Here is a 24,756-nt window from a genome sequence, read left to right as displayed (position 1 = left end):
TCGTTTTTTTCTTTTTATTCTCTGCCAATAAAAAGGTCTAAAGATCTAACGTTTCTGCTCTAGAGAAAAATAGTTGCGCTTTTCCTAATAACTTTTTCTATTCATTTTTCTTTAAGTATTTTCAATTCTTGAACTCATAGACTGAATGAACAATTTATTTTCATGCAATTAAAGTGCCCAAACGGTATATTGTTTAGCCATTTGTTATGGTGGTTACTCAAAGCTTTAAAGTAACTGTTGCAAGCCACTGGCTTGAAAGGAATATCTGTTTTAATATTCAGTTCCTTGTCCACAGCAAAAATAGGATCTACATTTTTGTTAAATTGGGATGGATCGTGTGTATGAAAACTAAACCCATATCGTTGATTGAAATGGGAAAACCGCTGCAATAAATCATTAATCTCCACCTCAAATTATCAGAATGTCATCTATGAAACGGCCGTAGAAGATTTTTTTCGCCCCAAACGGGTTGCTGGTCCAGATTGCTTGGTCTTCCCAGCAACCCATATATATGTTGGCATAGCTGGGTGCAAACCTGCTACCCATGTCCATCCCACAGATTTGAAAAAAATGATTAATCTTCGCCAATAAAATAATTGGGTCTCAGTATGAACTACATATTCTAAAATTGTTTTTGGATTGGATCGATAGATCTATCCAAATTCAAAAAGTGCTGGACGGTTTTAAAAATGCTATTCCATCTTAATTTGATCTCCCCTCCCCAGGTGGTCTCCGAGATACATACCTCTAAAGGTGATGCCAGTTTAAATGTCCAGCGTTGTGCAAGCCAATATGAAGCCACAAGGGATCATGTCGCGGCTTCCTATTGGCCTACGTCATGTGGCATCTTTAAACAGCCATTTTGCGTACCCAGCCAGCCCCTTCAGAGGTGTGTGTCTTGGGAAGCAGGGGGTCCCCGGAACAGAAATGAACGCGGTTCAGCTCCAGAGACCCCCCTGATTCCCACCTAAGGTAAATGCAGCTTTAAATCCCTTACAGTGGTCAATGCATGTGTACAGGGATTGTACAAGTCACCCATTTGATATCCGAGATTGAGTCAATGAGCAACGTGTCTCTAAGATATGACTTGAGTTGGACAGCATATTTTTGCACATAAAAATCTACATACATAGGTTAGATGCCATCGACCCGATCCCCATATATGATGGGCCTCCCCGGGGGATTCAATAAACATTGATATTGTGCAATGCTCTTAAAAGATGTGCATATTACATGTTTTGGTTCTCTTCAGTGCTTCCTTTTTTAGTTTATTGTAAGAAGCAGGGTTCCCTAAAAGTCTCCCTGCTTCTCTAACATATTCTATCTGATCCTGAAGGACAATACTTCCCATTTGTCCGCTTGCTTAATTACTATTGCATGATTTTTTTTTTTAATTCAGCCGAACCTCTTCTTTCTACATAGTTAAGATTATTTTTAAAATGTGTTTCCTGTTTAAACATTTTATTAATATCCTGGAGAACTGGAGCGTAACATGCATCAGGAAAACTGCTTTAGACTCGTATGGATAAAAAAAAGAATTGGGGTTGAACAGGAGTGGAGAACAGAAATATTTTCCATGGATGAATCATATTTGAGCTCCAATGATAATTCAAAATCTATATCCAGTTTTGAACAATGAACAGATTAAATATTGTTTGGCAAAACCCGGAATAGAGATGTGTGATTCAGCCAACAGAGTATGTGTATGAAGATATTCTAAATTCAAAAAGATCCAACAATTTAAGACCGAGCTATGAGAAAGTGATAACCATTTGTTAAAGCAGCAAAACACCATGCACTATATCTCCTTTTTTTTTTTTTAAGGATTGAAACGGGGTCTCTGGAGCTCGACTGCATACATTTTAGCTCCAGTGACCCTCTGCTTCCAGAGATACATACGGCCCCGTAGGGGTGCCGGTGTCTATGCAGGCAGAGAAACTGTGTGCCTCACATAATTGCTGCGTTTAAATGTCCCACATAACGTTGGCCAGTAGAAAGCTGTGACATCATCCAGTGCGGCTTCCTATTGACCTGTGTGACCAGGACCTTTAAAGTCAGGAGAGATACTGGCACATCCTGCAGTTGTAAGTTTATCTGAAAGCAGGGGGTCCCCAGAGCTGAAATTAATGGGGTTCAGCTCCGGAGACCCCATGCTTCAATCGCAGAACAAAAAAGAAGGGGGAACGTTTTTCCCATTGTGACTCTCCCCTTTTTCTTCTTATCGGAATGCTTTTCCCGATATCGATCCCACAGTGGGACAGTTCATTCAGGTTTACATTTACTAAGCCAATTGGCTATAAAATACCTCAAGGCTTAGTTAGCACTGTTTAGTAAATCTACTGTGCGTTTCGACTTGGACAGTAAGACATTCAAAATTTTGATAATTGTGATATCTTGTACTTTTACTCTTGCTTTGCATGTTAATGTTGGCTGACAGTGCTCACAATTATAACTTCAGCCCTTTGTGTCTGCAGAAAAGAAATACATACTTATTTCATATATAATCCCTTGTGGTCTCTCTTTCTCAAAGACATCAGTAAAACATTTAAGGAAGGAATAAATAGTCTGTACATTTTTAGAATTAATGTATACTGGAAAACTAGTATTGCTACTTTGAAGCAATCATACATGTTTTGTCAAAATCTCAGTGTAGGAATAAGCAGAAACCTACAGCTGTGAGATATTGGTGAGTGACAAAAAGATGATGACATCTGTAAGCCCCATTCAGGGCATGAGCTCCTCTATGAGGCTTTTCACCGAACTGCAGTGTAAATAATTGGTTCATTTTACACAAATACACGTATAGATGTATCAAGACTTAGGCCCTTATTCTCTTAAGTTGTGATGAGTGCAGATGATGTGCTATTGCAGGAAAAGCCCCATTAAACACCTTACAGAATAAAGGCCTGTGTCTTCTGTGCCGCTGCCACCCACGGTCACACGACCGCGGTGGTCACAGCACTGGAGGATTAACGCTGAGGGGGTCCCATTTGAAAGCAAGGACCTTGCCCCCCTCATCCCCCCCACCCCCCCCCCCCCCAGCTTGATTGCTGCAGACTCTGTCCCCGGCGCTGCAGACTTTTGCCCCTTCGACTGAGGCACCGGGTCAGTGATTCTTGCTACTGTACATCTAGTTGTATCAAGAATGCAGTTTAAGATGGAGAATGCTAACATTCCAATTGATACAAAGGTTATTGAGGTGGTTTCACGGGTCTCTTAATTGTTGATGGAGTCATAACTGTGTTCCTGTGCCTTAGTGATATGTGTTAACAAACCTTGTGTCTTATTTCAGAGAGAGTCCCCCTCCACATCCAGACAGTCCCCAGCTAATGGTCATAGCAGCATTAACAATTCTGTTTCGGTAAGACCAGCAATTCCACATACAAGTACACACACACACAGAGAAAATGTGTGTTCCCACGAAACACAGTTGTTAGTCCAGCATCTACATAGTTTTAGTTCAGAAATGAGTACTGCCACCTCCACATGGCTGTATGCCCCACATATTACCGAAACAATCTTTATTTATTTTTTTTGCTATTCCCTGTTCATCCGAGGTGCAAAAACCTATGAAGACTTGTTTATGTTTTCTATTTGAAACATTTTTACGACCTCTTTCTAGTCATGTATCCCTCCCCTTATCAAAAATTTGTATTCATTTTATTTTTAAAAGAGGAATTTTGAACAGATGTCTGGAACCAGAATTTAGTTTCCGCTATCTGAGTTAATGAATTGGTGTGCCCTCTGCTGCTGTTACTTGCACATAATCTGTATAACATGAGCCTGGCCTGTCATGTTAAGCTGTTTTACTCCCTTCACTGCCGACGGGGTTAAATAAAAATAAAAAAGTACGGTGTCGTTGCTTCAAACTGCTCTTGAACCAAAACTTTTTTCTGAAACATCTTTAACACAAATTGCTTGATACTTGTGACACTGAAAGCTAATTATAAAGAGAGGATTTTTTTTTATTCCCCCCTACCCCCTTCCTTTTTCCGTATCAAACACAACTACATTTATTCGCACTGCAAATTTGCATGGTGGTTTAAAGGAAACCCATTTGCAATAAAGGTTAAGTGCTGTTGCTGCAACTGCAATGAAGTTGAAACGAGTTACCCATGTTTTTTTAATGTTACCCAGATTTAGAGTTTTTGGTTTGTGTATAAATGAAAGAAAAATAGTTAGTCATTTTCAGTTTGGCAGAATGTATTTTAACTGTGAGCTTTTTTTTTTTTCATTTTTTATGCATTTTTGGTAACTCTGTTGTGTATTATACTACACAATTATATGACCTTTTTTTACTGCCCCTGGAGCTTGAGGTCTAGTTTATCAACACACAGCATAACTCCATACAAATGCAAGGATGCATTTCACATTTAATATTTTGCCCAATGCATTTGTGTTGAAGATGCTGCTTTTTTTTTATATATATATATATATAATGGCACCTTTGCTATTTGCTTAAACCTGTCTGCTTCAGCTAAAACATCCTGAGCTTTGTTTTAATTTTTATTATTATTTCCTCTTAATAATCATCTTTCTTTCTAATTGGGTTTATATACTGAGTACACTTACATTGAAAGCACCACTTTGTGTTTTGGTGTTTTGGTGTTTTGTGAAGAATACAATTTTAAAAAAGCATAGATTTTGTTATCCAATGAAATGAAAATGTCTTCTTCTGGGTTGGCTTTATTCTGCAGGACATACCATCAACTACCCAATCAAAAGGACGACAGGTGAATAGATTTTCTTCATACTGTACCAACATATAATGTCTCAATGTTCATTTTGTAAAACTTGACATGTTAGAAATAGATCATACTCCCTTACCGTACATACTTTTTGACGCATGCTTGGGAGAGTGGTGAATGATACAATGTTGCTCAAGAGTGAGTGATTGTTTCATTTTATTGTGAAACTACTATGAATTTAGCAGGATCAGACGAGAGCCATTCCTGGACCTACAAGTTGAAGAGTCCTTCATTAGTGTATAATGCAAGTACTGTCCAGCAGGCGCAAGAATGGTAGCAAGGCTCAAAGAGAAAAAGGAAGAAAAATACAGTGTGATATTGTAAAACAAACTGGGAATATATGTGTGTATATAGATAGATAGATAGATAAATAGGTAGATAGATAGCAAATATTCCTGTATGCTCATTTACATGTCTTAGGCAGGTCTGCAACCCCGCCTTTCATCATTATCACCCAGCAAAGTGCTGTGTGCTGGGGGATAATGGTGAAAGGCGGGGTTGCAGACCTGCCTAAGACATGCAAATGAGCATACAGGAATATTTGCTATATGCTTTGCTGTGGAGGGGTTTTGTCACTTTTTTTTGCTCACCATAACTTAACTAAGTATATATATAATTTTTTTCGTTTTTTTTCCCCCCTCTCTCTTTGAGCTCTATTTTATATTTGAGCTCTATTTACGATACTTGCGACTGCTGGACTATTTGGAAGAGGAAACTAGTGGGACTTTGTTTTTTTTTAACCAATGGATCTGCAGTGATAGGGAGAGTGAAATGTGGTATTATTATTATATATATATATATATATATATATATACTCCTTTATTTAGACATTTTTGATCAGTAATGTTTTATGAACTCTAATTCACAATTTGTGTTGTATGATGTTAAACCAGGAGTTAAAAGGTTGCACTTACATTTTGGACCCAATTCACGTATTTTATCTTAAGTAGCAACATTTCTGCATTAGTATAATGTATACTTGCTGTCCCTTCTGCCATCTGATTGGCTAAGCGGAAAAGTTTTATTAGACACGCCCTTTCATAACTTATGAATAAAATAATTCATTACAGAAGTTGGACTATAATGGCGATGAGCCTCTACCAGATTATTGTAAACGTCATAAAAAAACCCTCAATGTTCACACCTTCAATAGAAAGTTATTCCATTATTAGTGCTTATCTACTATAAGTGAAACCCTTTATTTTCAAAGTGCACTAGCTTTGATATCTGACAGAGTTTACACAGTTGGTTGTGCACGGTAGTCAAAAGTATTTTTGTCACTAAGATTTCCAATACAAATACAATACTATGTACAATGTACAGTATACCACTTTATATTATTTGCGGTAGTGATTAAATTAGTCTTCAAACAGCTGAAAAGTGAGATTCAACCTTTCTTTTTCACCTTGTATGCATGCTTTGACCCTGCAATTTCTACTCCTATTCACGCCGACTAACATGCTTTCTGTACCGTATGTACTACTTGTTTAATCTATCTGTTGCTGGTGGGGTCCTCCAAAGCATTGGTAAGACGTGTTTCATACCCCTACTGGTTTAATAGCTTTGGAAATGTGTTTTTTTTTTTTTTTTTTTTGTGGAAATACTGTATGTGCAATAGATATTTTATCATGTTTTGTTTTCTAGATATATGTAAGAGCACAGTTTGAATATGATCCAGCAAAAGATGACCTCATCCCCTGCAAAGAGGCTGGTGTCAGGTTTAGAGTTGGGGACATTATCCAAATCATTAGTAAGGATGATCACAACTGGTGGCAGGGCAAACTGGAAAACTCCAAAAATGGTACCGCCGGCCTCATCCCGTCTCCTGAGCTTCAGGAATGGTATGTTCCATTTCTGCTGATGAACATTGGGACAATGCTCATGAATTCCAGACAGCAAATGTAAAGGTGCCCTTCTGAGCAGTCATACAGTTGGCAACAGGTGCAATACAAGTATAAATGTGACGTTTTAGTAGTTTATGCTAGCAGATTGACCGGAAAATGTATAGAAAAGCCAACTTTTTTTTTTTTTTTAAGCATGGTTTAAAATTTGGTGAAACAAATCTCCATCTTAACCATATAATGATGAGAATGACACTAGTCTTGGAAAAAAATAATATTGTATTGAAAGTGTGCATATACAAACAAGGTAATGCATACAACCCGTAATTGCATGAAGTGACCTAGTTCAAAAATAGAAAAACACTGGCATAGCTAACACACTCGCCTGAAGAGACTCGACATTTCTGGCAGCAGTCCTTTGTCAAGAGTAATTTATTATATTAAGTATTCAATTTACCACCTGTGGTTAAAAGTTCCGCAGTGAAAGTGCGCTTATTTAATTACGTCACTATTAAAAAACAGTGAAACATAATGTATGAAAGGAATCCTCATCAACCTTAAAAAAGAGCTGAACAAAGTCTGGTTTCCTTAAAACGCAGCAAGACTTAATCGTACCATACAAATAGGGACTTGGGTTTTCGGTGTTTATATAAAAAAAATACATTTCATTATTATTATTTTTTAATGTTTTTCCAGAATTTTCATTTATTTTAAAAGATCAGTGTTTATCACTGTTAACGATGATAAAAAAATTTTTACGTACATTTGAATTTGATGTTAGTCAGTGCTTTTTTTGTTTACTTTCCATACTCCTTTTGTGCTGCCTGGGTTTCCCACATATCAGCCCAGCCACAGGTAGCTCTCAATAAGAAATAATGCTTCATTCCAGTTTTTATCGGTTTTGCCGAAAGTGCAAGATGGTCAGTCGGTGGTGTTATACTGGTGTTTTCCGGTTGAAAACCTAAAACCGAAATCCCGACATAATGTTAATGCAAAAATATATTTACGGTAATTAAAACATAAAATCTATTACAAGCGGACTACTGTATGAGCAAGTGTTTGCATGATAAACACAATTTGTTTCTGGCAAATTCTCTTTTTAATTGCTACACATTTCCAGAGCCTCCCGGGAAGCCACAACAAAACTAATTTTAAGGTAGAAAATATACTGTTGTCCTCTGTAAGCACCAAGGTAATCGCTTTCCTTCAATTTGCATTTAGAGTACATAGATTCAGAGAGATAGTAGCTTGTGGGCAAATGTTTGTGATCATTATTTTAGGTTGCTCTTTAACATAGTTAAACTAATACTGCTACAATGTAAATTGCACCATAAATATTCTATTTCAGCACGTAGTGTAAATTATATGCAAGAAATACTATTGATTTCATTCAGTATCGAATTTTCGAATATTCTGGTAACTAGTTTGAGTGCTCACTTTGCTCAACGTTTACTAGGAAATGTGTTGGGATCCTACAAAAAAATTCCTGGAACTGTACATTCTTCGTTATGACAAGCGAGTAATATAGCAACAATGACACTCAAAGCGGTTTCATGAGCTTATAACTGCATTGGTCTGCGTTACTTTTGATTTAGCAGAAGTTAACATGGATGTGCAGTGGTGATCAAAAGAAATTCATTTAGTAGTGTAGATTGGTTTTAGCAGGTTAGTTTTGGTAGTTAAGGTAGTTTTGCTTTTTCTACTTTAAATACATTTTTTAATGTAAATGACTCCATTAATAAAACAATATGCACACCATAAGGTGTCATTTAATTTAGAAAATGCCTTTATTCTGATGTCTTTCCATAGGAAGGTAAAATGTTATTTTTTTTTAATCAAACTTGTTGACTCAAGTAATGTCACTTTTTTCAACTCAATTTATTACATTGCACTTTTAATTTTACTGTAACAATAAGTAAGTAAGCTATAACTGTGCAAGCAAAGTATTTTAACACATGTATCGTGATGATCTTTGACTGTTAAATCATTGTCTTACTGGAGAACACTGTCAAATACATCTTAATCAATAGAGCACCCAAACAAAATTAATTACATGTCCGCTGCAGTGGTAGTATGGATTAAATAATCATTTTCTTTCAGTGTTTATTGTCGTTAATTTGTGCACATTTTGTGCTTTGGGTGTCTAGCCAGTCACTCTTATGGAGCACCACTATACATATATCAGGTGTGCCCTACTTATACAGATGTTACTGTTTTCGTGACCGCGGCTGCCCCTTGTGCCAGAGGATTATAGCTGTGGAAGGTCCTATCCGAAAGCATGGACACGCTTGCAGCGATGTCACGACAGCGCGATCTCTGGTATTGCAGCTTTAAGCTTTTTCAGCTGCGCCTCCAGAAACAGCAAGTCTTGCTACGTCTGTCGTTTTTGTTGTAGAAGACAGACATAAGGTAAAGGTGGGTGACAGAATCCACATTTTTTGACCTGCAAAGTTAATTTATCTGACACTTTAGCATTGTGACATTAAAATGTTTCTAGTACTTGAAAGTATAAGAATGTTGGGGTTTTTTTCAGCAGCAGAAATGCTAGTCCAAATAACTGCTCTGTTGAATTTACTTTCTTTATTGCTGTGTTTTAGGCGAGTTGCCTGCATTGCAATGGAGAAGACAAAACAGGAGCAGCAGGCCAGCTGTACTTGGTTTGGCAAGAAGAAGAAGCAGTACAAAGACAAATACCTGGCAAAGCACAATGCAGGTATGAAAAGGCAAAAGTCTAATATAAACACGTTTAATGTTGTGTTTAAAGTCAGCTGAAGTGAAGTCTGTATTCCCATATTAAAAAATATATATATATATGTTTAGTACTGTGTCACTAACCCCCTCCTCTTACACGTTTGAGTATTTGCAATATTTTTAAAGCTGCAGACCAAGCAAAATCTTCCATATATGTTTTTAATAAATCAGTTCAGTACTATGAGAAAATACTTGTACCATTTTTTTTTTTTAAATCAACTTTGAAATGAAAATTGTTATGTAATATAATGTAACAAGCATTTTTGTTTCTATAGCAACCATTTACAAAGTCACATCCCCTTCCTCTTCTGAAACAGGCTCTGCGCCACCCCTTTTTGAGCCCTGCCCCCTCTCTAGCAGTGCACCAATTGTATCTAGTGGCTGCCTGGTCACATGATCTTCCCCACAGAACTTTGTCATATTTTTATATAATATATATATATTAATATGCATATGCGTTCCACTGATTGCAGAATACCCCTCTACAGCCATTTAGTGAACCCCGGAGCCGAATCTTCGTCGATCGATCACAGGAAAACAGGTCGATTTGGCAATTTAGCTAATTACTTATCATTGTGAAGATTGTATTGATGCACATATTAAAGGGGGGAAATAAATAAATAATAATTTTAAAAACCGGTAGCTTGGACTGCTGCTTTAAAATGTGAGGGTTTGTTAATCATTTGGCTCCTCTGCTGGGGATTATCTAATGGGAATTCAATTGCTTAATTGTGTTCTTGTAGTTATACAGCAGCCCTTGTGAATCTTCTATAAAATCAATAGTTGTCATTCAATGACACTTTTCAATCTTCTAAATGAACTGGCATTCATTATTTACATACAATTCCACATATTAGATTAGTACTGTGTGCGCTTGCCATAGTCATTATAAGAAAAACGTTGGGTCCATCTCAGTCTTTGTTTCTGTGAATGTCTTCATTATCCTTGTAGATTAAATGACTAGTAGCATGCATGTAAGATGTAGCTGGACTTACTGTCTCTGGAGCCGCGGCTGAATAAAGTTAAAGCCGCAGCTCCATAGATAGCTCTGCCGCGACGGCGCTGGGAGAGGTGTGGGGGGCTATGTCCATGCTTCTGAATCGAACCCCCCACAGCAATAATGCTCTGGCAGTCGCTTGCCCCGGTGTTGAAAACAGCAAGTCTTGCTACATCTGTACATCAAAAATATACTTTTTCCTTAGATTCCAAAACACAGCTAAGCTGCTTGTTTTTGCTTTATATTTTTTAAGAAGTGAATTTTTCAGGCGTCGACAGCTCAGCTCACGTTGATACGAGACGGTTAATTGGTGTTTAATCATATGTGAATCATAATCGCAGTTTTATGTCAGATGACAACAGTGATTCATCAGATGCCAACACATTAAAAGTTTGTCTACGGGCTTGATTTTACTTTCAAAAACAAATATTGGAGAGAGTTGTACTTCAATTCTGTGGTAAAATGGGTCAGAACGGGCAACTGCCAACTGTCAGTCCCACTATTGTGTTACTAGTAACCACATGTTCACTGTGCTGTGTGAATTCTTAACATCTCTCAGCATCAGTGGTCTTTATTCTACCAATATATGGGTTCTATGGAAAATTAAGTGCACCAAAGTCATCACATTTGTATTTCCAAAATGCAAAAATAAGTAGTAGTTCGTTAGCACGTTAGATTGGCATGGTAAGTGTGATGTATAGTTTGTAGTTCATAGCTAAAATGTTTGTCTTTACATCATATCCAATCTGTACCAATAACACACATGATCACAGTAGTGTAAGAGGGGGTTACACCTTGTTGTATGTAATGCCAAGGTAAATTATGTATGCATCTGCGATACAGCTGTTGCCGTATAGTGTACTGAAGCCTTTAGTATTTTCAGATAAGCAGATAACTATAGTACTATGATTGTATTTTTGCATTTTTTATTCCAGCTTTTGTAGAAGTACAAACATGTTGTATTTTATAAGTCAACCACAAAAACTGTAGTAAACTTAGAATTGTTAATTGGCATAATTATGGTTGACTCAGGGAGAGAAGAGTAACGCAGAAGAAGAGCAGGTACATGGAATAATTGCTGCATTTTCTGTTTTACATCAAATTTGTATTGCAAAAGTACTACTTGCAAACCCCTTAATACAGGGTCTTTTTTAACCATGCAGTCAAGCATTATTGCCTTATGTAGTTATTGCAGAAATTCTATCATCTCTCTAGTTGTTTAATAATTAACTTCCGTTTGCAATATTTTTACAAAGTACAGTAGTAAATAAGATGATGAAGCATCTCCTAACACTAGCAAAATAAAGGAAAGCAAAAATCCAAAATGGAAATACATAAATGATTGAAGAGGTTAAAAACCCATGACAATCAGTGACATTTCAACACCTGGTACAGTACCTAGTGGGGTTATAAAACGCAGGCACAAAAATAATAGTTATCACTTATCTCAACAGCCAATAAGATACTTTATTTGGAACTTTTTCTTTTTTATTGGGCCAAATTGTCAAAGTACTGGTTTTGGCATATACCCAGCCACCACTGATCCAATACTTTTTATGTAAATATTGTTTTCTGAGAACGGAACTTCAAAGACTTGCAGCCATTTTGATTTTGACGACTGTGTACAGAAAAGCAATGTGATCATAAATATCTGAAAATGTTGTGTGTCAATGTGATTAATTTGCCTTGTGTTAAAAATAAATTTTGTGCATATTATATATTTTTTCACTAATATATTGCAAGCCATATCTCAATGACCCCCTGTACATTTTTCATGCCGTCTACCTCCCAATGGCCTCTGTGCATGTAAGTAACCTGTCAAGTGACAGTGCCTGTTTATTTTGCTTCTTACTGTTTCCGTTCAATAACTTTCTTCCTCAGTTAATGTATCAGCACAGAAAGGACAACAAATAAATCCAATCATTCCAGGCTGTCCTATCATTGTAAATGTGTCCTTTGTTTTCTTGTGTGACTTTTGGAGAGAGAAAAATGCCTTAACAATCTGTGTTATATCCTTTTCATAATGTTTTTGTAATTCACATGCATGTTTCTGTTTTTTGTTAGAGGCAATCCAAGTCTGCAATTTTTTTTGTGAATAAAAAAAATAAATACTGTATATATATAATTGAAGCAGTCAGTTTCCAGAGCTGAACCCTGTTAATTTTAGCTACGGGGTCCACATGTTTCCCAATATACTTACCTCTGAAATATGTGCCAGTAGTTGCTCTCCTCGGCTACCAGGGTTCACAATATGCCCACTATTCAAAGATTTTGCATCCTGCGGACCAATAGGAAGCCGTGACATCATCAGTGTGGCTTCCTATTGGCCCATGTAACGCGGGAGCTTTAACCTTTAAAGTCCTGCTTGCCCAGATACCGGCACCTACTTCAGAGGAAAGTACTCCGGAAGCAGGGAGTCCACTGTGTTGAAATTATTGGGATTCCGCTCCGGAGACCCTTTGCTTCAAAAAAAAAAAAAATATATGTATTTTTGTGTGTGTATATATATATATATATAATATATATATATAATTTTCCAGAATCCCTTGCTCCCGTGGAAGCACTGTATGCTGGGTGATAATGGTGAAAGGCAGGGTTGCAGACCTGTCTAAGATATGCAAATGAACAGTAATATTTCCATTTGCTATATGCTTTATGGTGGAGTTTTTTTGTCACTTTTTTTTACCCACCATAACTTAACTAATGTGTGGTGGATACCTATGAAAGCTTAAAATTACAAAGCTGTGCAATGCAGCAAACATAAGCTTAGAGGTCCATGTCAAAATGGATTTGAAGCAAAAGGTGGCACAGTGTGCATTTGCATGTAATTTCCCAGAATCCCTTGGTGCAGTGGAAGCACTGTATGCTGGGTGATAATGGTGAAAGGCAGGGTTGCAGCAGACCTGTCTAAGACATGCCAATGAGGAGCACACAGTAATATTTCATATAGATATATGTATATGCATGTATATTTATATATATATGTGTGTATATATATATATATATATATATACACATATATATATATTATTATTATAATAAAACAATTGTAAAAAAAATATTTGCAGCTTGGATTGCTCCTTTAATAAGTGCTTGTGCCAAACGTTTTTGTCTTGCCGTTCTTTTTTTTTTTTTTTTTTAATTCATGCATTGATATTTTTATATTGATAAAACCACGGGAGCCAGTCATGCATTGTCAGGCAAAATATTGCATTTAAGTTTTAATATCAGTTACATTTAAATAACTTTTTATCAGTATATTAGAAAATTGCCAATTTCTACCATTTCAACTTTATAAGCTACTTTGGATTCATCTGAGAGAAACATCAACATTTGAGACCAAAAAGTACTGGCTTTTAAGAGATTGTTATTAGTAAGAAACCATCTTAATCTTCTTACTAGACTTTCACCTGTAACTTACTAGCTTTTCAGCACAACCAAAGTCTACATATCCTCCTTAGTCAGGGTTCATTGATTGATAACTCAACACACAGATTGCATATTTATGTAGTCTATAATGGGAACTGTTCTTGTGGTGCTCATACCGAGTCAGACATAATATAGTGCCTGACACGCTTCATGCAGCAGGCTTCCTGCCAGAAGTGAGGTCATCTTGTTTGAATTTTTTTTTTTTTTTTAAATCAGGTTTCAATGTGAAAACTAGAAAGTGGAAGGGGTGATGACCTTGAAGTGAGCTGGCAGTCAACCATTCAGAAAGCTGCTGTTCCTATGAAGAAATAGGAACTGTAGCGTACAAGTCATTTAGATTCTATAAACTCTCACATATTTTAGCTTTAGTGTAATAAAAGCCCATTAAAACATGCAATTATTTGTATCTGAGTTGTTGTTTCCTGGATCCTAGTCTCCCGTCCATCCTGACAAGACATGGTGCAATATTTAGAATGGTAAATTAATTATGTAAAATTATAAAGTATTTTGTATTACCACTCCCAATCTTGTAAAATGTCTTCCCATACAGAACATCTGTATTGCATATCAAAACAGTTGCCTAGCTTATAAATAGAAGAGAAAACGGGTAAAGAACTGCTGCGTGATTGGCAACCACAGGGTGGGCATGAAATAGAATAAAATTCACAAATCCACATCCCCCTTCTTTCTTGTATTTACCCCTGATGCTTGTGAGATAAATTAAAATCCTATTTTACAATTTCTCTCTCTCATATTTACAAAATTCTATTTCAATGGTACCCAACTCCTAGTAAGCTGAGCCAGATCTTCTCAGGAACGCGTGATCTGTGCTGGAGAGGGTGTGGCCTGAGCGGAGATATGGCCCACATTTGGTGGACGTGTCCACGGATCCAGTACTTCTGGACTGTGATCCAAAAAATAATACAAGAAGTAACAGAACTGATGGTTCCGTTGGACCTGTTGACCTTTCTGCTAGCCAAACCAATAGAGAACCTCACGGCCCCATGGGGCAGCTAGTCTCACACATTCTAACAGCTGCAAGATGCTCTATAAGAAGAAAATCAATGCCCCTCCAGAAGAACTGTCATCAAAAGAATAAATTAGGTTATGACTATGGAGAGGCTAACGGCCCAACTGAAACAAAACACTGAACAATTTTATAAAATTTGGGAACCATGGCTCCAAACCTAGAAAAATCTTTAAAAACTAAGTAAAGTAAAAATCCCATCCCAATAATCAAGACAATTGGCCTTAGAGTACGAGCTAAAATCGAGCGGACGATGGGGAAGGGGGATGGATTTACTTGTCCTCGTCCCTCTTCCTCGACTATCTTGAATGGATTATCCTCTCCCTCCCCTTCTCCCCCTTCTCTACCTACCTCCCAACCCCTCCTTTCTCTTCTCTTTTTCCTATCCTTTTCTGTCTGCTCTAAGCTTTGAACAAGGAACCAAAAATTGGTAAAAGGCTTATGAAACCGAAGGTTCAGGTGAAAAATAAACGCATACAGACTTTCAAAGCACTCAATGTATTTAGAATCTAAACACAGAGAAGAAAAATGTTGATTATCAGTTTGTGATGTGAACACTACTAACGGTAATTTGTCTCAAACCGCCGGTGAGGAATGAAATGTAAAAATGTGTACATCCTTGTACATGTGTAAAAGCAATAAAAAAGATTTAAACAAAAAAAAACACCCCCCACTACCCCAATACATATAAAATTCAGACTTACCTTTGGGATGGTGTCAGGAGGAGGGGCAGTGGTTGCGAAGGGAGGCTAGTGGATGCTGAGGGGGGGGGCAATGGCACCCCCAACATCCCCCCTCCCTCTGCTCAAACAGCAGGCGACAGCGGTAACCGGGGGAGTGCCAATCGAGGAGGGAAGCGCACGAGGAGAACGGGAAGTCCCGCGCGCGCCAACCGCCGGACTCGCTCCACCCCCGGTCCCATCTCCAAACCCGCCAGGCCCCGCCCCCGCCCGCGCCTACCTGACGCCCCCCGCACAGGCCTACCTCTTGCCCCGGGCCTTGCCGGGGGGATCGGGAAAGCTCCAAAGCACCTGACTGAACCCCAGTGGGGGCCTTGTCGCAACCGGCAGCAGAGCCTGGCCAGAGGTCGGTGAACAGCCGGGCCCCCAGCTAGCGGGCCCGGGACACCAACCATGGCAGACCCCCCTGTTGGCGGGCCTAAAGATTGCCAACGCTAAGGTTGAACCGGATTCCCTGCTACTAAAGCTTCTTACCACTGAGCTACCCTTTTAGCCCTTTCTTGCTTCTTTCCACCTTATACACTGTAGGATGTGGATAACCTCGCTCAAAGACCCTAGGTAAAGGCTGCGTGCTGCCAGGGAATTTATAGAATGAATCTAAATGGGTGTACTATGTTGGCTAAACAGAGCACACTATGAAGGTCCCAAATGATGGCGCACTGCCGACCAGAATTTTATTATATCAAGGTCAAAATGTGCGACTAAATGTAAACAGTTAAAATAATTTTATTGGTGAACATAATAGTTAAAATGTAAGTATAGATCCTAAATCACTAAAATAGGATATATATAGAATCCCCTAGATGAAGTTTGTATATATATATATATATATATATATGTGGTGGTTTGGATAACCAGTCAAACAAAGTTCAAATACGAATTATTAGTATTCCTCCTATAGACATACTCTACGTACCATTCTCTAATAAGTGTACCGTTACATGGAACCCGTAATAGATGATCCATGTATAAATGTGTAGTACATCTATGTAGTGATAATCATTGGTACCAGTCGTTGTATGTATACTGTGCTTCTGACTCCTCCGGTCATGGGTTGTATCAATAATGGTGTAGTGAATAGGATCTAAATACCCACTACATATAGTAGATACTCAGAAGGATGCCCAAAAGTATCTGGTATATTCCATGCATATATAGTAATCATTATCCGATATTCCCTAGTATACTCGGTCAGTGTAGACCATGAAGGTGTTCTGCACATGTGCAGTAGATTCTGTAATCGTTTTCTTACATGGTGGTAAGATTGTATACTTATAAGCATAGGTCGTATCCCCAAAAGGAATTGTGGGGAAATTATATTGGTATATCACTGTGTATGGCTGGAATATAGAAAAGAGTGCTTTTGTTCATATGATAATAAGTATTTATGGCGTACAAATACCGTATATGCTGCAGTTAAATGCTGCCGTTATCGTATGTAGTTGTACTTGTTATTGGAATCCTCTGAGTCATTCACTTATCCATATATTAGCTCGTATCTTTCTGTGGTTAGTATATATAGATCAGTTTGTTACACTGTTTTTTGTATACATATACGATCTATATTTACATTTTAACTATTATGTTCACCAATAAAATTATTTTAACTGTTTACATTTAGTCGCACATTTTGACCTTGATATAATAAAATTCTGGTCTGCAGTGCGCCATCATTTGGGACCTTCATAGTGTGCTCTGTTTAGCCAACATAGTACGCCCATTTAGATTCACCTTACACACTGACATGAAAGCTTTTCACCTTGCAACCCTGTTTGTGTTTCTGTATATACCAGTGAGTGTTGACATGCATTTTAAAAAGTGTACCACATGGACCAGAAAAAGTTGTTTAGGTGATTTTGATCTCACCGGTCTCATTCATCAGCTAATTTCTGAAGTCAGAGTAATTTACCCAAAGCCACTAAGATCGTATGAAAAGAAATTGTCCATAATGCAAACCTGTTCTATGTTTTTTTTTATTCAATATTACTTTTCTTTGGCTTGAGTCTAAGTAGTTTTTTTCTCAACTTGTCACACAAGTCAGTCATCTTAATAGAGTTCTATTGTCTATTTTCCTCTTTTTTTTGGAAGTGTGGAAGCCAATCTGATTTTAAAGTAGGGGCGTATAGATTTGTACATTTATATATACAGGTACTACACACTTAATATATAAGGAGTGTGTGTGTGTATATAAGTACTGTATGTAAAGCAAATAAATGAGCACATGGCTGACAGATTCACAACCCTGCCTTGCCCCATTATCTGTTTGGGCCAACAGCCAGGGATTCTGAGTAATGAGTTGCAAATGAGCTCAAAGTGTGTCACTTTTTTCTTCTTGTCCATTTTAACATGGACTCCCTATAAGCTTCTACATGCCGTATTACACCAATTTTCAGCACAGCCTGCGTTAAAGATGTGCTTAGCCAGTAACACTACTCACAGACAACTTTTCAACCTTTTGGGTCTCATCAGTAAGAGGCTGGTTACTAGCCTTGCATGTAAATAAACACATGTATTGTACATGTACTCTATACACACAGACATACTGTAAATATACACGTGTATATATACACATACTACATGTTAAATATATAAAATTCACACTACATATACACTTGTATACTATGCATGTGTGCATAAGAGTGTACACAGATTATGTAAATACTCCTGCATACATAAATATGCATGTGTGAGTTAATGTCCGCATGAGCCAGTGAAATAAAGGAAGTTACTGGAGACCATTTACGCATCTCATATGTATACTGATCTGACTCCTGCTGGTGTGTACGTATATATTCTGTCTGACTCTGTCTCCAGTGACCACTACAAATTCTTGTGTTCCATACATCCAATTCATATGTAGAATGTATAGCTATCAAGTAAATGGAGGATATTTGAAAAAGCTGTTCTGTTGCAGGATTCAAGAAGTGTAACTGAAACAACCATGATCTGAATACAAATACATTCTGATCTTTCACTAGAACATGACACACAATTTCACTACGTAACATTTGCAGCAGATTGCTATGGTACAGACTGCACAGGGCTATACTTAAAGACATTATTTCTTATAATTCAAAGTTCTGATATAATATGAACACGAACTGTGTCAATATTCTATTGGGTTTTAATTTGATAAGCTTTTACATGCTTAATTCATAATGTAGCAAAATAACGGATACTAAAATTGCCATAACCACACATGAACTGATAGGTTGGGGCATCTTAAATCTGCTAATATCAGTTGTGCTGGGAGCGTAGGAGAGACTTTGAGGTTTAAAGCAGCGGTGCGCAAACTGGGGTCAAATGACGCCATGGGATCCCGTTACCATGGCGACGTGACGTCACTTGACACCGGGGGGCGCGTGAGGCGCCAAGGTGAGCAGGCAGGGGTGCGCACCCCTGGTTTACACAATTGTGCTGCACCAATACACATTGGTCCCTCTTGAACGTTCATTTTCCACTTGTGCTTCCACTTGTGCTTATTGTCATGATTGGAAAGCACAACAGAGACCCCAATGAGGGATCTCCATAGTACATTGTGGTTCAAGCCTCATCACTTAATCCACTGAAGCAGCAGACTTTAGATGTCTTCATTCTAAGGAGCCACAAGCTCAAATAGTTATTTTATTCCATTTTTATTCATATTCTTTTATCATCTGTTTATATTTTTTTGTAATCATGCACTTTCTTCAGTAACCCTAAAAATACATTAAATCGTGCTGAATCTTTCTGTGAAATCTGAAAGATGTGCCATTCCCAAGACATTACACATTAGTTATAACAAAGAGTAAAACAAATATATAACGTTTGCTTGCACGTTTTCAGTGGGTTTAAACGATCATACAAGTTAACATGTCAAAAATGTATACATTTTATTAACATTGATTTAGGGCCATATTTCTCAAGCAACCTTCACCAGTAGGACAGCATCCAGTGTTAAAACACACTGGGCAGTTTATTTAAATAAATGGTGCCAGAAGGTGTCATGGTAGAAAACTGCTTGATAAATATGGGCTTCAATGTCCTTGGTCTTCATTTTCGCTTCACATTTGCTTTTATTGTCCTCACCCTCAATTTAATTTGTGCATACTTCAGAAATTGGCTGTGTTGGCTCCACCCCCACCCCAAAAGGAAGCATTTTCCATGGTGCTAGCAACTTCGTGTTCATACTTCACCTCCAAAATGAGATCGGAATATTGGCCGTTTGGCACATTTTTAGCAATTGTATGAATTTTAAAACTACCATTATGACAAAAAAACATAACCCTGGCCCATTCTGTATCATATGATTGTCAAACAAATGTATAGACTTTTTTTTTTTAAGATGAAGAAGAGGGAACATATTTACATTAACATTGTAGTTGTGTACATCACTGTCTAATAGAGCATTTTAGTAGCATGATATAGTAGAACAGTGGTATTCAACTTTTGAAATAACACAAAATAAAAATTAGCGGTTTGTCTCATGAAGCCAGTGATTTCTTGTAAGTCATAAGCTGAGCGACTTCAACCCATTTATGCTGGTTGGGGAACAGTTTCCCTAACCACCTGTGGTTTAAACATTGTATTTATGAAGAGATCTATACCTAGGGCCTAGAGAAGCTTTCCATTCTCCAGGTTGAGAATCACTGTTCTAAAATAAAAATCTCTGAATAGCATGACTTTCATAGATATTCATTTGCAAGAATATTGCATGTTAGGAGATGCCTTTCACAATAACTACAGCATAAGCATGTACAGTATTTGCCAAATTTTATTGATTGCTTAAACATTAGTTGCCTGAACTTCATTTAGTTTCATCAAAATAGGCAATGCTTTGCTTAAAATGCTTCTGTGATATAAAATTTGTATATTGAGTAGCACTATCCACTTGCAAATAGAGGATTTGTTTAAAGCAGCAATACAGGTTTCATTTATTTGGTTATTTTTGTTAATTATTATATTTTTTATTACAGGAGTGAAGAAGGAGGTCTCAAGAGCTGAACTGTTAATTTCAGCTCCGGTGATTCCTTGCTTCTGGATACTTATCTCCGTAGCGGTGCCGGTATCTCTGTGGAGTTTAAATGACACGGACACGCGTGCCAATAGAAAGCCGCACCGGATGAGGTCACAGCTTCCTATTGGCCTGCGTGACAGGGGACATTTAAAAGCTGCCATTTCATTAGGGGCACAGTTCTCTGGCTGCACCCCTACAAAGGTAAGTATCTCTGAAAGCAGGGGATCCCCAGAGCTGAAATGAAATATATATGTATATATATATATATATATATATATATATATATATATATATATATATACACACACACATACTGTATATAGAAAGCGAAACCTGTATTATTGCTTTAATATAACTTTAGTTTGGTGTGGGATGCCTGCATTTTAATATGCTCAAATGTATCAATCACTGCTAACAGAATTTGTCTTCTTTCCTTATTTTAGTTTTCGATCAATTAGATCTTGTCACTTATGAAGAAGTAGTGAAACTGCCAGCTTTCAAAAGGAAAACACTAGTCCTTTTAGGTAACAGTATATTTTATCTGCATTGTGTGTGTGTGTGTGTGTGTGTGTGTGTGTGTGTGTGTGTGTGTGTGTGTATGTATATATATATATATATATATATATATATATATAATAAAACTGAAAAGTATGAGATTGTTAGTAGATGTGTTGAATCTCATTGGTCCCTCGGTCCGGCCGCCACCCCCACGACTGTCATTGGCCAACAGGTACGCTGACATCATAGACACACCTACTCCACTTTGACACACACATACTGCCACAGACTCTCACCATACCTCCCGAGACTGTCACCCCCCTGTGGATTCACACACTGACCTTGGTAAGTGTAACCCACTTTCCAACCCCCTCACCCACAGCTCACCTCCCCGCTGGCTCCCCCCTCACCATCACCCTCCCTCACCCACAGCTCACCTCCCCGCTGGCTCCCCCCCACCATCACCCCCCCTCACCCACAGCTCACCTCCCTGCTGGCTCCCCCCCACCATCACCCCCCTTCACCCACAGCTCACCTCCCTGCTGGCTCCCCCCCACCATCACCCCCCCTCACCCACAGCTCACCTCCCCGCTGGCTCCCCCTCACCATCACCCCCCCACACCTCACCTCCCCGCTGGCTCCCCCCCACCATCACCCCCCCTCACCCACAGCTCACCTCCCCGCTGGCTCCCCCCTCACCATCACCCTCCCTCACCCACAGCTCACCTCCCCGCTGGCTCCCCCCCCACCATCACCCCCCCTCACCCACAGCTCACCTCCCCGCTGGCTCCCGCCCCACCATCACCTCCCGGCTACCTTCCCCCTCGCGGCACCCTTAACCCTGCTTGGCCACATGGGGGAAGCGTGGCTGACTGTCCCCTGGGGCGGCCGGTGGGGGGGAACACGGGGAGCCTCCAGCCTGCCCCCGCGCGCGCCTCCAGCCTTCACACAAGCGACACCAATGCGGTAGCTGCCACCGGCTCACCCCCCTCCCCCATAACCCCCCTCACCCGCAGCTTACCTTCCCCCTCGGCGCGCCTTCCACCCTCAGCGGACTCCCTTCACGGACGATACAACTTACTGGCCGCTCCGCACGACTCCACCGTGTCGGACGCCACAATATTAAAATGGCGCTACACCCTCCATCACCCTTACCGCACGATTTCAACTGTGCACCCCTCTTACCCTATAATAAATATAGCCTTCTCTGACGTTGACCTGACCTGCCTTTTTTTCTTTTAGCAGCCACCAAAAATGGAAACACACAACCTTTTATACCACCACCCCATTTTAAAACCACACCACCCTCTCATTCGACTTCCACCCCCCCTCCACTTCCCACCCCCCGGTGGGGGGACACGGGGACCCTCCAGCCTTCCCACAAGCCACAACAATGCTGTAGCTGCCGCCGGCTCACCCCCCCTCAGCCGCAGCTTACCTTCCCCATCGGCGCGCCTTCCCCTTTCAACAGGGGGGAGCAGGGCAGAGCAGCCTGTTCCGATCGCCGGCCGTTCCACAGTCCCCCCCCCCTCCTGTCCACAGTCCCCCCCCCCCTCCTGTCCACAGTCCCCCCCCCCTCCTGTCCACTGCCCCCCCTCTTGTCCACTGTCCCCCCCATCCACTGCCCCCCCCTGTCCACTGCCCCTGTCCTGTCCACAGCCCACCCCTCCTGTCCTGTCCACTGCCCCCCTCCTGTCCTGTCCACTGCCCCCCCTCCTGTCCTGTCCACTGCCCCACCCCTGTCCACTGTCCCCCCCCTCCTGTCCTGTCCACTGTCCCCCCTCCTGTCCACTGCCCCCCCTCCTGTCCACTGTCCCCCCTCCTGTCCACTGTCCCCCCCACCTCCTGTCCACTGTCCCCCCCCTCCTGTCCACTGTCCCCCCCTCCCTCCTGTCCACTGTCCCCCCCTCCTGTCCACTGTTCCCCCCCTGTCCACTGTCCCCCCCTGTCCACTGCCCCCCCTCCTGTCCACTGCGTCCCCCCCCCCTCCTGTCCACCACTGTCCCTCCCCCCCGCACCCCCTCCTGTCCACTGTCCCTCCCTCCCCCCACCCCCTCCTGTCCACTGTCCCTCCCTCCCTCTGTGGGGGGGGGGAACGGAGAAAGAGGGGGAGCACAGAAATAGGGGGAGAGGAGGGAGCGGGAAATTTATATATATTATAGCAAATGGAAATATTACTGTGTGCTCATTTGCATGTCTTAGATAGGTCTGCAACCCTGCCTTTCACCATTCTGGGAAATGACATGCAAATGAGCACACAGTGCCACCTTTGGCTTCAAATCCATTTTGACATGGATCCCTATAAGCTTATGCTTTCTGCATTGCACAGCTTTCAGCACAGCCTGGGTTAAGATGCATAGTCAGTAAACCTACCCACAGACAGCTGTTCCGATCTTTTCGGACTCATCAGTGTGAGGCTGGTTATACTGGCTTTGCAATTTGAAGCTTTGGACAGGCATCCACCACACATTATTTAAGTTATGGTGGGTAAAAAAAGTGATAAAAAAACCTCCACCGTAAAGCATATAGCAAATGGAAATATATATATATATATATATATATATATTTATATATATATACACATATATTATTTTTATACATATATGTCCATTTCCTTTTATTTTCCAGACTACATTTTGACATTTATTTTTGTTTCTTTGCAAACCAGGTGCACATGGTGTTGGCAGGAGACACATAAAGAATACCTTAATTACTAAACATCCTGACAGATTTGCATACCCCATTCCACGTAAGTAATGCAGTTACTAAAAAAAACTTGTATTCTAACATTATACTAGGTGGAAAAACTGAAAAGGATTATTTGTTGTGGTACTGTCAGAGACTTTATATGTTTGAATTCAAGAAAGTAGTGTTTCAAAAACATTGGTATGTTATTACTACAGTAGTTATTGCTACAGTCCAGTTTCCTAAATTTAATACAAAAAATGCATGTTGGAGTGAGTAAAACATGATTCTCCAAATGTCACGATCTGAAGGTACTTGTAAAGTGTGGTCATACACTGTAAGGTTTGTTTGTATGCCATATAGTGAACTGTATTGCAGCAAGGTAGAGATGTAGATGAAGCACAGCAAAAGGAAATCCTTCTTCCGGTGTCCAGAGAGGAAAAAAGGCCAGGCCACTCAAAAATTGACAAAAAGGGGATAATTTATTGCAAGTTTACATACAGAGGAAAAATGGGACTAGATGAACGCACCATTTTTCCTCTGTATGTAAACTTGCAATAAATTATCCCCTTTTTGTCAATTTTGGAGTGGCCTGGCCTTTTTTTCCTCTCTGGACACCGGAAGAAGGATTTCCTTTTGCTGTGCTTCATCTACATCTCTACCTTGCTGCATTTACTTTGGATGGACTGCACGCCTATGATGTTCAGAGTGCCCCTGGGGTTACACAGGTAAAGAGCCGCAGTGCTTTATCATTTCCTGTATACCACGGACATTGTCCTTTATATTTAGTATAGCTGTTTGGGTATATATTATAGTGTTCATTGCTGTGGATGTCAAGCAGACTCCACTAGTCACTATTCCCTTTCAGCTTTGTTCATATTTATTGGGGGCACTCCATCATTCATTGGGCCATTTAATATGGAACTATAATGTCTTTATCCTTGTCATGTGGAACTGGTTACAATTGTTGAGCACCACAGTTACCCTGTTTTCTGAACTGTATTGCACACTTTTGGAAGTAAGTAGACATGATAAATGACAACT

At 39.7% G+C, this 24,756-nt stretch overlaps 1 protein-coding gene across 12 annotated transcripts in view; it reads left to right on the top strand.

The window, feature by feature from the left end:
• CASK (calcium/calmodulin dependent serine protein kinase) overlaps positions 1-24,756 on the top strand; it is a 569,868-nt gene that overhangs the window by 507,077 nt on the left and 38,035 nt on the right. For 4 of the 12 annotated variants that reach the window (XM_075589717.1, XM_075589719.1, XM_075589710.1 and 1 more), the window contains 6 exons: positions 3,293-3,361; positions 4,698-4,733; positions 6,393-6,589; positions 9,187-9,302; positions 20,973-21,053; positions 23,696-23,776. In XM_075589717.1, coding sequence (XP_075445832.1) covers positions 3,293-3,361; positions 4,698-4,733; positions 6,393-6,589; positions 9,187-9,302; positions 20,973-21,053; positions 23,696-23,776 — 580 coding nt within the window. The remainder of the gene's footprint in view (positions 1-3,292; positions 3,362-4,697; positions 4,734-6,392; positions 6,590-9,186; positions 9,303-20,972; positions 21,054-23,695; positions 23,777-24,756) is intronic. The other 8 variants (XM_075589721.1, XM_075589713.1, XM_075589718.1 and 5 more) reach the window with 7 other exon arrangements.

This window comes from Ascaphus truei, chromosome 3 (genome assembly GCF_040206685.1).
Source record: "Ascaphus truei isolate aAscTru1 chromosome 3, aAscTru1.hap1, whole genome shotgun sequence".
In the NCBI taxonomy this organism is placed as follows: Eukaryota; Metazoa; Chordata; class Amphibia; order Anura; family Ascaphidae; genus Ascaphus; species Ascaphus truei.
The sequence above is the reverse complement of the archived record's forward strand: the minus strand, read 5'-3'. Positions and strand labels throughout refer to the sequence as shown.